A 13494-nucleotide genomic window follows, 5' to 3' on the forward strand; every position below is an offset into this window, starting at 1 on the left:
AAAGTGACCAAAACATCAGCCAGGAAGCATAGGAACTGAGAAGTGGCCTGTGGTCCCCACCTGCAGAACCACTCCTTTATTGGGGGTGTCTTGCTAATTGCCTATAATTTCCACCTGTTGTCTATTCCATTTGCACAACAGCATGTGACATTTATTGTCAATCAGTGTTGCTTCCTAAGTGGACAGTTTGATTTCACAGAAGTGTGATTGACTTGGAGTTACATTGTGTTGTTTAAGTGTTCCCTTTATTTTTTTGAGCAGTGTATATTATATACACACACACACACACACACACACACAAAAAAAATATTTAAAAAAATAAAATAAAAAAATAATAATAATCGGCATCTGCTTTTTTTTGGTCCTCCAATAATCAGTATCAGCGTTGAAAAATCATAATCGGTCGACCTCTACTTTAAACCCCTTATTCCCCTTTGAGACCACTCTTTCAAAGTCACAGATCTCTTCTTCTAGCCACAGTAGCCAAAATAATGGGCAACTGGGCATTTTTATACATGACCCTAAGCATGATGAGATGTAAATTGCTTAATTAACTCAAGAACCATACCTGTGTGGAAGCACCTGCTTTCAGTATACTTTATAGCCCTCATTTACTCAAGCATTTCCTTTATTTTGGCAGTTACCTGTATGTCCAGTGTCATGATGCCTGGCCACAACTGTTCATCAAGAAATGTTATTTTAATGTTGCCAACACGTCTTACAAAACATAAAAACTATTGGAAGATATTAGTTGTTCCATATATTTTGACTACAGTACCAGTAAAAAGTTGACACCTACTCATTCAAGGTTTTTTCTTTATTTTGTACTATTTTCTACATTGTATGAAATAACATATGGAATCATGTAGTAAAAAAATTTTTTTTTTTTTAAAAAGGGTTTAACAAATCAGAATATATTTTATATATGAGATTCTTCAAAAGTAGCCACCCTTTGCCTTGACAGCTTTCCACACTCTTGGCATTCTCTCAACCAGCTACATGCATTTCAATTAACAGGTGTGCCTTGTTAAAAGTTAATTTGTGGAATTTCTTTCCTTCTTAATGCGTTTGAGCCAATCAGTTGTGTTGTGACAAGGTAGGGTTGGTATACAGAAGATGGCCCTATTTGGTAAAAGACCAAGTCCATATTATGGCAAGAACAGCTCAAATAAGCAAAGAGAAATGACAGTCCATAATTTCTTTAAGAAATGAACTCTGATGCATTTATTTGGGCTGCAATCTGAGGTGCAGTTAACTCTAATGAATGTATCCTCTGCAGCAGACGTAACTCTGGGTCTTCCTTTCCTGTGGCAGTCCTCATGAGAGCCAGTTTCATCATAGCGCTTGATGGTTGTTCCGACTGCACTTGAAGAAATGTTCAAAGTTCTTGACATTTTCCGGATTGACTGACCTTCCAAGTAGCAGACATCTCAACATCAACTCTTCTGAGGAGACTGCGTGAATCAGGCCTTCATGGTCGAATTGCTGCAAAGAAACCACTACTAAAGGACACCAATAATAAAAAGAGACTTGCTTGGGCCAAGAAACACGAGCAATGGACATTAGACCGGTGGAAATCGGTCCAAATTTGAGATTTTTGGTACCAACCGCCGTGTCTTTGTGAGACGCAGAGTAGGTGAACGGATGATTTCCGCATGTGTGGATCCCAACGTGAAGCATGGAGGAGTAATGTGTTATTTCATAGTTTTGATGTCTTCACTATTATTCTACAATGTAGATAATAGTAAAATAAAGAAAAACCCTTGAATGAGTAGGTCTGTCCAAACTTTTGACTGGTACTGTATGTCCTTTGACCTATGTATGTACGGCAGGCCAGTGGTCGAAAATAGGTCATTGATGAAAGACGAAATTGTCGTACCTTGACATGAATGGTGTATGACAGCTGACGACCTTAGAATTCCACTTCATTCAGCAAGAAACAAACTACGGTTGCGGTGGGCTAAGGAAAACACTGAACACTGGAGAATTGGAAAAACATTGCGCGTCTGATGAATCCAGTTTGCAGCTGATGGGAGGACTAGACTGTTGGGAAAGTATTCCAGGTGAAGCTGGTTGAGAGAATGCCAAGAGTGTGCAAAGCTGTCATCAAGGCAAAGGGTGGCTACTTTGAAGAAACTCAAATATAAAACATATTTTGATTTGTTTAACACTTTTTTGGTTACTACATGATTCCATGTGTTATTTCATACTTTTGATGTCTTCACTATTATTCTACAATGTAGAAAATAGTAAAAATCAAGAAAAACTCTTGAATGAATAGGTGTCCAAACTTTTGACTGGTACTGTAAACTGAACAAAAATATATGTCAAAGTGTTGGTCTCATGTTTCATGAGGTGAAATAAAATACCCCAGAAAGGTTCCATACGCACAAAAAGCTTATTTCTCTCAAATGTTTCACAGAAATTTGTGTACATCCCTTTTAGTGAGCATTTCTCCTTTGCCAGGATAAGCCATCCACCTAACAGGTGTGGCATATCAAGAAGCTGATTAAACAGCATGATCATTACACAGGTGCACCTTGTGCTGGGGGCAATAGAAGGCCACTAAAATGTGCAGTTGTGTCACACAACAATGCCACAGATGGCTCAAGTTGAGGGAGCATGCGATTGGCATGCTGATTACAGGAATGTCCACCAGAGCTGTTGCCAGAGAATTGAATGTTAATTTCTCAACGATAAACTGCCTCCAACATTGTTTTAGAAATTTGGCCAACCGGCCTCAACCGCAGACCATGTGTAACCAGGCCAGCCCAGGACCTCTACATCTGGCTTCTTTACCTGCAAGAATATCTTAAACCAGACACCCGGACAGCTTATGAAACTGAGGGGTATTTCTGTCTGTAATAAAGCCCTTTTGTGGAGAAAAACTCATTCTGATTGGCTGGGCCTGGCTCCCCAGTGGGTGGGCCTATGCCATCCCAGGCCCACCCATGGCTTCGCCCCTGCCCAGTCATGTGGAATTCATAGAGTAGGGCCTATAGTTAAATTGACATTTCCTTATATGAACTAACTCAATAAAATCGTTCACTGTTGCATGTAGTGTTTATATTGTTCAGTATAATATGAGTTGGTTTGGAGTGATATAACATGATTAGACACATTCATAATCCATTGTAGTCTATGTCAAGTGATGACTAAAGAAACAAAATATTTAAAAAAGCAGTTTGGTGGGGGATCAACTACAATCACATGTAATAAGGCAAAATGGGTGAACTTTCCCTTAAATTGGTTTTGGGAAACCGGCCCTGGTCTCAAATTACACCGTTTCAGAATATGACTAGCACCGTTAGCTAATGTTTGTTTTCAATAATGATACAGTTAATTAGCACAACGAAGTTTTAGCTAACAACATTGCCATAGTTAACTCGTTAACGTTAGCTAGTTGTCAGCCCAAAATGAAATAGCTAATGTTAGTTAGCTATGTCACATTAAACAAAGCTTTTGTATAAGTAACGTTACACGAGAATCCCAGTGTAGTTAGCTAGCTTGTTACTCTTAACTTTACTTAATTCCTAACGTACAGTAAGTAACGTTATCTAGCTAAATCATTTTAACGTTAGCTGTGTGACAGATTTGCTTGCTACTAACTGTTAGTAGATTAGAAACAATCGCATACTCACGTAATGCTCGTAGAATTTAGAAAGCCGAGGTTTTCCATGGTTGTTGAATATTAGTATGGCTTTAATCATGTTGTTCTGTTTTATGAGGGGCGAACAAAAATTGTATACCTGGGACCCTAAAATCCGTTTCAATCTAGCTAGCTAAAACGGCTAACAGGCTAAATTACATGTCGCTTCTAAATCCAGTTTTTGCGGAAATAGTCCACGTTAAAAAACATGAATCTTCTTCTAACTACAGCAGCCGTGGTGGGTCAAACTGCGATGGTAAACGTTTCATTTGACCAGTCAAACCTCAACCACCTTTTTGAAGACACTTGAGACAGCTGGAGATGTCCCATTTTACTAGATCTGAAACCACTGGATAGTGTTACCAAAATGGCGGAAAAGTCTGAGCGATCTTCTTCTTCGTGTAGTTTTCCGGCAGACTAGTCGCTTTATTATTGCATGTTGCTGACTTTCACAGAGTGTGAATAGCACATTTTCTTTACAACCCCTGTAGTTCTTCTGCACTAAAATTTCAGTCACCCCAAAACGTATCTGCTGTTAACCCACCAAATCAATCTTCTGGGATTTCCATTTAATCTGTGCTGTACAATTAATGACCATAGCAATAAATCCGACCTTATTAAAACTCATCCTCTCTGGTTCTTTCTTTTCATGCCTAGGCCTACGCACTGGGGGCTTGCAGTCAAATAACTCACCCTTATGATATCCTTTATTCTTTTCACTTCTTCTGCATAGGAAACATTCTGCCCCACTCGAAACTCTGGCAGTCTCAACCTGCCTCTCTCTTATAGTGCACTTCGGATCACCAGCTGCATGGTCACCCCTACAGTTGACACACAGTGCTTTCTCTATCACAACTTTACACTCCATCTGACTATGCCCTCCTGCACATTTCTCACATCGTGGGATCTCTCTTCTACACACTGCTGCAACATGTCTGAATCCTTAGCACCTGAAGTTCAGAACAGTCCCTCACATAATAGCAAATATAAACAAACCTGACCTTATCAGGTAGAAAATATGTGTCAAAGCTCAGTGAGACAGACAGGTTATTCTCAGTTACGCCATTGGGTCTAAGTCTCACCAAACGGTGGGCGTCACAAAACACCAGGAATATTATTTTTCATTTGATCCACCTCTACCCCACTAATCACTCAGGTTGAACCCTTTGACGCATGACTCGAAGCGGCAGCTTCCTCTGGGTGGAGCATGCACAAAACATTCCAAACAATTCCAATTCTCGAAACATTCACAGATGTAACCATTCCCAGTTTGTCCTTAACCAAGCTTGACACAACGTATGGGTTAGCCAAAAAGCAAGAATACACTCTTTCCAAAAATGTCACTCCTACCAGTCCAAACTGCCAACTGACTCTATTTCAAGATCCTCAAGAGAGCAAGTAGACTTATAGGTAAGTTTACTTGGTTTGTATCCAGGAGACGAAGGTCTGAACTTAGCGCCATTCTTGCGCCCTCGCGTCATAGCACTTCTTCTTAGCCAATCAGAAGAACACAATCTTTTTGCTTACACCTAACATACGGGGTATCTTGAGGGGCCATCAAGAAGTGTGCAGGATTTGAGGCAAGGGGTTGATTTTGGATAAAAGGGGCCTTGCAGAAGGTTTTTTCATAAACTGAAACATGCTTGAGTAATTTTGTGGGAGAATGGAAGTATAAAGAAAAATGTATGGAGGGTCTTGCCATCTCTGGCAGACTGCAGACCATTTTATGTGTTTTCCTCTTAGGGATGACTTTTATGATATTAACAAAATAAGATATTTGAAGAATGATTCATGAACAAGTGGAGTTGCAGCCATGGTCCATGTCATAGGCCTGAAAATAACGTCATGCACACTACCCCCTAACTCAGGTCGCTCTCCCCTGCTCAGGAGTTCCATGCATCAACCAATGGTTGTGTGCCACGTCATTGACTGTGTCATCGACTGACAGATAGCTATATCATATGATGTGGTTAGCTGATACGTAAAAAAATATATATCGAGGCGTAAAATCTGGCAGGTGTCAACAATGTCTGAGCAGAGGAACGCGCCCTCAGTATTTGCAAATAATGACAAAAAAAACTTGTATAGGTTTGTCCCTGTGTGTTACACTGATTCTTTAAACCCCATTCTCTCTCTCTCGCTCTGTTTTCCCCCAAGATGAACCAGTCCATCAGATGTCAATGTTGAGTCTGAAGTTCAGTGCCGGGGGAGTCATTGCCTTCGGGCAGACTGTCTTAACCATAGGGGGCTGGGCTGCTGGCTCCTATGGCCAGACCCTTTCAGATTGCGAGAAAATGTGCCTGTTTTTAAGATTTCAAATAAATCAGAACAGAAGGGAGCTACCATTCCCACTGACAGGTGACTTCTAAGCTGTGACTCAGCACAGCTTTCAAAGATCTGCCATTTCGGGGTGTTTGAGGCAAACACTTGCAGCCCACAGATTGATATTAATCCAAAATGTAATCAGCTGTTAAGAATGATGTAACTGTCATCCACTTACATTTTTAAAAGTTATCTGGGCTGATTACAATTTGTTCATTTTTGTCATCTGAATTACGTAATACATTACAAGTAATCCGTTACTACCCAGCTCCTCCAACACTTCACTGAACTGATGCCCATATTCCAACCATGACCACTCTCCAACGTCAAACTCCTCTCTCTCTGTCTTTCTTTCTCTCTCTCTTCTATGAGTGAATTTGTGTGAGTCATCAGGTTTCCAATAAATTTTGTTGTACAATAGGAAAAACTACAGGCTAAAGCCTACAGCTACAATAACATTTTTATTTTTTAAATGGGCCTATCCATATCATGTCAGCATTTCCTATTTGGTCCAGTCTTTTCATTTAGTAAAGTAGTGAAATAGCTGTGTGGGAGAATGACATCCCCATTATTCCCATTTACCTGATGAATCGGAAACAGCAATCTTCTGGTTAGGCCTACACCCATACTTCCCACAAGTGCCATTGTTTTCATTTTTGGACATGTTTCACCTAGGTTAAGCCTCTAGGTGGAGCAAGAGCCCGATTGATTTAGATTAATAAGCAAACAAATATACACTGTACAAAACATTAAGGACACCTGCTCTTTCCATGACATAGACTGACCAGGTGAATCCAGGTGAAAGCTATGATCCCTTATTGATGTCACTTGTAGAATCCACTTCAATCAATGTAGATGAAGGGGAGGAGACAGGTTAAAGAAGGATTTTTAAGTCTTGAGACAATTCAGACATGGATTGTGTATGTGTGCCATTCAGAATGGGCAAGACAAAAGATTTAGGTGCCTTTGAACGAGGTATAGTAATAGATGCCAGGCGCACCGGTTTGAGTGTGTTAAGAACTGCAACGCTGCTGGGTTTTTCACACTCCTGTGTGTATCAAGAATGCTCTACCACCCAAAGGACATCCATGCAACTTAACACAACTGTGGGAAGCATTCAAGTCAACATGGGCCAGCATCCCTGTGGAACGCTTTCGACACCTAGGGATACCTAGTCAGTTGCACAACTGAATGCATTCAACCAAATTGTATCTTCCGCATTTAACCCAACTCTGAATCAGAGATGTGCATCCACGTCACCCACGCCCGGGGAGCAGTTGTTGTTAGGGGTTAACTGCCTTGCTCAAGAGCAAAGTATCTTAACTGGGCTTTGGGCCACCACGAGTTGCCAGAACAGCTTCAATGCTCCTTGGCATAGATTTTACTAGTGTCTGGAACTCTATTGGAGGGATTCTACACAATTCTCCCATGATAAATTCCATCATTTGGTGTTTTGATAGTGGTGGAAAACGCTGTCTCAGGCGTCGTTACAGAATGAGTCTGCCATAAGTGTTCAATTCGGTTGATATGGTGACTGAGACAGACAAACACACACACACTTTAAATCCCCTTTTCTCCTTTGCGACCCCTCTTTCAAAGTCACTGAGATCTTTTCTAGCCATGGTAGCCAAAATAATGGGCAACTGGGCATTTTTAAACATGACCCTAAGCATGAAGTGATGTTAATTGCTTAATTAACTCAAGAACCATACCTGTGTGGACGCACCTGCTTTCAGTATACTTTATATCCCTAATTTACTCAAATGTTTCCTTGTTTTTGGCAGTTACTTGTATGTCCAAAGTGTCATGATGCCTGGCCATAACTGTTCATCATGAAATTCAATCTTAATATTGCCAATATTTCTTACAAAAGTGAAAACTATTGGACAAAATGATTAGTTCCGTATATTTTGACTATGTCCTTCTGACCTATATATGTATACATCTATATGCCTATACTGTACACAGTTAATTTCTTCCCAGTTAATTTCCAGTAGCTGGGAACAAATGGCACCATGTCTGGATAACCTACAGGCTGTTTTTGTGGTGGGAATTAAGATCCATGATTAAACGTTACATGGTGATTTCAATTTAGTCACCGTGTAGTTTGGGGAGGATCCATGGAAGGTGTGCAGAAAGTATAGCAGTGGGTGAAAAAGGATATACAATGGTAATAATAACTAAAGACAAATGTTGACAATAAGCAAAACTATATGACCAAAAGTATGTGGACACCTGCTCGTCAAACATCTCATTCCAAAATAATGGGCATTAATATGGAGTTGGTCCCCTTTTCTGCTATTACAGCCTCCACTCTTCTGGGAAGGCTTTCCACTAAATGTTGGAACATTGCTGTGGGGACTTAATTCCATTCAGCAACAAGAGCAAGGTTGGGCACTGATGTTGGGCAATTAGGCCTGGCTCACAGTCGGCGTTCCAATTCATCCCAAAGTTGTTTGATGGGGTTGAAGTCAGGGCTATGTGCAGGCCAGTCAAGTTCTTCGAACACCAATCTCTACAAACTATTTCTGTATGGACCTCGATTTGTGTGTGGGGGCATTGTCAAGCTGAAACAGGAAAAGGCCTTCACCAAACTGTTGCCACAAATTTGGAAGCACAGAATCGTCTAGAATGTCATGGTATGCTGTAGTGTTAAGAATATCTCTTCACTGAAACAAAGTGGCCTAGCCTGAACCATGAAAAACAGCTCCAGATCATTATTCCTCCTCCACCAAACTTTACAGTTGGCACTATGCATTCTGGCAGGAAGCGTTCTCCTGGCATCCACCAAACCCAGATTCGTCCATCGAACTGCCAGATGGTGACACGTGATTCATCAGTCCAGAGAACTCATTTCCACTGTTCCAGAGTCCAATGTAGGCGAGCTTTACACCACTCCAGCCAATGCTTGGCATTGTGCATGGTGATCTTAGGCTTGTGTGCGGCTGCTCGACAATGGAAACCCATTTCATGAAGCTCACAACAAACAGTTCTTGTGCTGACATTTCTTCTAGAGGCAGTTTGGAACTCGATAGTGTGTGTTGCTACGGCGGTCCTGTTTTGTGAGCTTATGTGGCCTACCACTTCGCGGCTGAGCCACTGTTGGTCCTAGACATTTCCACTTCACAATAACAGCACTCTAGCAGGGCAGAAATTTGATGAACTGACTTGTTGGAAAGGTGGCATCCTATGATGGTGCCACATGGAAAGTTACTGAGCTCTTCAGTGAGGCCATTCTACTACAAATGTTTGTCTATGGAGATTGCATGGTTGTGTGCTCAATTTCATATACCTGTCAGCAACGGGTGTGGCTGAAATATCCGAACACTAATTTGAATGGGTGTCCACATACTTTTGTATATACAGTGTATAACCAAATTATATCCTTCAACCGTAATAATGCCTGAGCAATAAAATGTCTCAGTTTAAACCCTTTCTCTGGCAATGACTGGCATTGAACCCAGATCATCATGTGCTGCAAATGTTGCAAGACGCTGAGCTAAGCATTGGCAATAGATCAGGGAACTGACCCAAGTCTGACCCAAGTCTCAGACCTGTTACTCATTGCATGTGCATGGTTCAATTCCAGTCACCACACCCTCACGTCACAGTTCACCCCCCTTTGACCTCCTCGCCCTCTCCACACAGACCCCAGCAGCTGATAAACTGACTGAAGGTGGAAGGTGGAGGTGGAAAAAGTACTAAATTGTCAAACTTGAGTAAAAGTAAATATACCCTCATGGAAAATGACTCAAGTAAAAGTGAAAGTCACCCAGTAAAACACTCCTTGAGTAAAAGTCAAAAAATATTTGGTTTTAAATATACTTAAATATCGAAAGTAAAATTAAACTGCTGAAATATAATTAAGTATTAAAAGTATAAATAATTTTAAATGTCTCATATTAAGCAAACCAGACTGCACCATTTTCATATATATATTTTTTTTACAGATAGCCAGGGGCACACGCCAACACCCAGACATAATTTACAAACAAGCATGTGTGTTTAGGGAGTCCACCAGATCAGAGGCAGTATGGAGGACCAGGGATGTTTTCTTGATAAGTGAGAGAATTGGAACATTTTCCTGTCCTGCTAAGCATTCAAAATGTATTTTTGGGTGTCAGGGAAAATGTATGGAGTAAAAAGTATATTATTTTCTTTTGGAATGTAGTGACGTAAAAGTAAAATTTGTAAAAAAAATATAAAGAGTAAAGTACAAATCAAATTTTATTTGTCACATGTCTCGAATACAACAGATAAGCTTTACCGTGAAATTGTCACGTCCTGACCAGTATAAGGGGTTATTGGTTATTGTAGTTTGGTCAGGACGTGGCAGGGGGTATTTGTTTTATATGGTTCGGGGTGTGTGTATACTTAGAGGGGTGTTGAATTGATGTGTTCCGGGGTTTTTGGTTTATGTTCTTGTTTTGTATTCTAGGTTGTCTATGTTGTGTATTTCTTTGTTTGCCTGGTGTGGCTCTCAATCAGGAACAGCTGTACATCGTTGTTTCTGATTGAGAGTCATACTTAAGGAGCTCGTTTTTTCACCTGTCCCTTTGTGAGTAGTTGTCTTTGCACTGCTGTTAGTTTAGCCTGCGAAACTGTCATTCTGTCGCTTCTTTGTTTTCTTGTTTTTTTCCGTGTTCCCGTTTAAATAAAATAATGATGAGCACGCAACCCGCTGCGCCTTGGTCTCTACATTACGACATTCGTGACAGAAATGCCTACATACAAGCCCTTAACCAACAATGCAGTTTTAAGAAAATAGAGTTAAGAAAATATTTACTAAATAAACTAAACATAATATTTTTTTAATAAAAGTAACACAAGAAAATATTAATAATATGACTACAGTATATACAGCGGGAACCGTACCGAGTCAATGTGCGGGGGTACAGGTTAGTCGAGGTAATTTGTACATGTAGGTAGGGATAAAGTGATAATGCATAGATAATAAACAGCAAGTAGCAGCAGTGTAAAAACAAAGCGGGCGTGGTCAATGCAAAGAGTGGCCATTAATTGTTCAGCAGTCTTCTGGCTTGGGGGTAAAAGCTGTTAAGGAGCCTTTTAGACCTAGACTTGGCACTCCGGTACCTCTTGCCATGCGGTAGCAAAGAGAACAGTCTATCACTTGGGTGACTGGAGTCTTTGACCATTTCTGGGGACTTCCTCTGACACCGCCTATTATATAGGTCCTGGATGGCAGGAAGCTTGGCCCCAGTGATGTACTGGGCTGTACGCACTACCCTCTGTAGTGCCTTATGGTCGGATGCCAAGCAGTTGCCATACCAGGCGGTGATGCAACCGGTCAGGATGCTCTCGATGGTACAGCTGTATAACCTTTTGAGGATCTGGGGACCCATGCCAAATCTTTTCAATCTCCTGAGGGGGAAAAGGCGTTGTCGTGCCCTCTTCATGGCTTTCTTGGTGTGTTTGGACCATGATAGTTTGTTGGTGATGTGGACACCAAGGAACTTAACTCTCAACCCTCTACACTACAGCCCCTTCGATGTGAATGGGGGTATGTTCGGCCCTCCTTTTCCTGTTGTTCACGATCATCTCCTTTGTCTTGCTCACATTGAGGTAGCGGTCTCTGACCTCCTCCCTATAGGCTGTCTCATCGTTGTCGGCCTACCACCGTTGTGTCGTCAGCAAAACTTAATGATGTTGTTGGAGTCGTGCTTGGCCACTCAGTCATTGGCGAGTACAGTAGGGGACTAAGCACCCACCCCTGAGGGGCCCCGTGTTGAGGATCAGCGTGGCAAATGTGTTGTTGCCTAGCCTTACCACCTGGGGGGGCGGTCCGCCAGGAAGTCCGGGATCCAGTTGCAGAGGGAGGTGTTTAGTCCCAGGGTCCTTAGCTTAGTGATGAGCTTCGTGGGCACTATGGTGTTGAACGCTGAGCTGCAGTCAATGAACAGCATTCTCACATAGGTGTTCCTTTTGTCCAGGTGGGAAAGGGCAGTGTGGAGTGCTATTGAGATTGCGTCATCTGTGGATCTGTTGGGGCGGTATGTGAATTGGAGTGAGTCTAGGTTTTTCAGGATGATGATGATGTTGATGTGAGCCATGATCAGCCTTTCAAATCACTTACTGGCTACCGACGTGAGTGTTACGGAGCGGTAGACTTTTAGGCAGGTTACCTTCACTTTCGGGGGCACATACTAATATAGCCTGCTTGAAACATGTAGGCATTACAGACTCGGTCAGGGAGAGGTTGAAAAATGTCAGTGAAGATACTTGCCAGTTGGTCCATGCATGCTCTGCGTAAACGTCCTGGTAATCCGTCTGGCCCCACGGCCTTCTGAATGTTGACCTCTTTAAAGATCTTGCTCTCATCGGCTACGGAGAGCATGATCACACAGTCGTCTGGAACACCTGGTGCTCTCATGTATGCCTCAGTGTTGCTTGCCTCGAAGCAAGCATTAACGGCATTTAGCCCATCTGGTAGAACTGTCTGGGTTTCCCTTTGTAGTCCGTAATAGTTTCCAAGCCCTGCCACGTCCGACGAGCGTCAGAGCCGGTGTAGTTGGATTAATTCTTAGTCCTGTATTGCCGCTTTGCCTGTTTGATGGTTCGTCTGAGGGCATAGCGGAATTTCTTATAAGCGTCCAGATTAATGTACTGCTGCTTGAAAGTGGCAGCTCTAGCCTTAAACTCGGTGCGGATGTTGCCTGTAATCCATGGCTTCTGATTAGTATATGTACGTACAGTCACTGTGGGGACGATGTCGTTGATGCACTTATTGATGAAGCCGGTGACTGAGGTGGTATTTAAAAAAATAATAAAGTCAGTTAAGAATAAATTCTTATTTACAATGATGGCCTAGGAACAGTTGGGGGCAGAACTACAGCTTTTTACCTTGTCAGCTCGGGGACTCGATCTAGCAACCTTTTGGTTACTGGCCCAACGCTCTAACCACTAGGCTACCTACCACCCCTGTATACCTATATACTCCTCAATGGAATTGGATGAATCCCGAAACATATTCCAGTCTGTGCTAGCAAAACAGTCCTGTAGCGTCATCTGACCACCTCCGTATTGAGCCAGTCACTGGTACTTCCTGCATTCGTTTTGCTTGTAAACAGGATTGAGAAGGATAGAATTATGGTTAGATTTTCCAAATGGAGGGCGAGGGAGAGCTTTGTACGCATCTCTGTGTATAGAGTAAAGGTGGTGTAGAGTTTTTTCCTCTGGTTGCACATGTGACGGATTTAAGTTTGCCTGCATTAAAGTCCCCGGCCAATAGGATCGCCACTTCTGGAGGAGCATTTTCTTGTTTGCTTATGGCCTTATACAGCTTGTTGAGTGCGGTCTTAGTGCCAGTGTTGGTTTGTGGTGGTAAATAGACGGCTACGAAAAATATAGATGAAAACTCTCTTGGTAGATACTGTGGTCTACAGCTGTCACGCCCTGACCTTAGAGATGTCACGTCCTGGCCAGTATATAAGGTTAATTGTTTTGTAGTTTGGTCAGGGCGTGGCAGGGGGTATTTGTTTTATGTGGTTCGGGGTGGTGTGTTT

General features: G+C 42.0%; 1 protein-coding gene across 7 annotated transcripts in view; it reads right to left on the reverse strand.

Moving 5' to 3' along the window:
* LOC100196459 (adaptor-related protein complex 3, sigma 1 subunit) overlaps positions 1-13494 on the reverse strand; it is a 56484-nt gene that overhangs the window by 27484 nt on the left and 15506 nt on the right. For 2 of the 7 annotated variants that reach the window (XM_014160059.2, XM_014160060.2), the window contains exon 1: positions 3642-4019. The exons of 1 other annotated variant lie outside the window; for it this stretch is intronic. In XM_014160059.2, the coding sequence (XP_014015534.1) occupies positions 3642-3710 (69 nt within the window). In that variant the 5' untranslated portion in view covers positions 3711-4019. 7 annotated transcript variants of the gene reach the window in all.

The sequence above is a fragment of the Salmo salar genome, chromosome ssa20 (assembly GCF_905237065.1).
Source record: "Salmo salar chromosome ssa20, Ssal_v3.1, whole genome shotgun sequence".
Taxonomy (NCBI): Eukaryota; Metazoa; Chordata; class Actinopteri; order Salmoniformes; family Salmonidae; genus Salmo; species Salmo salar.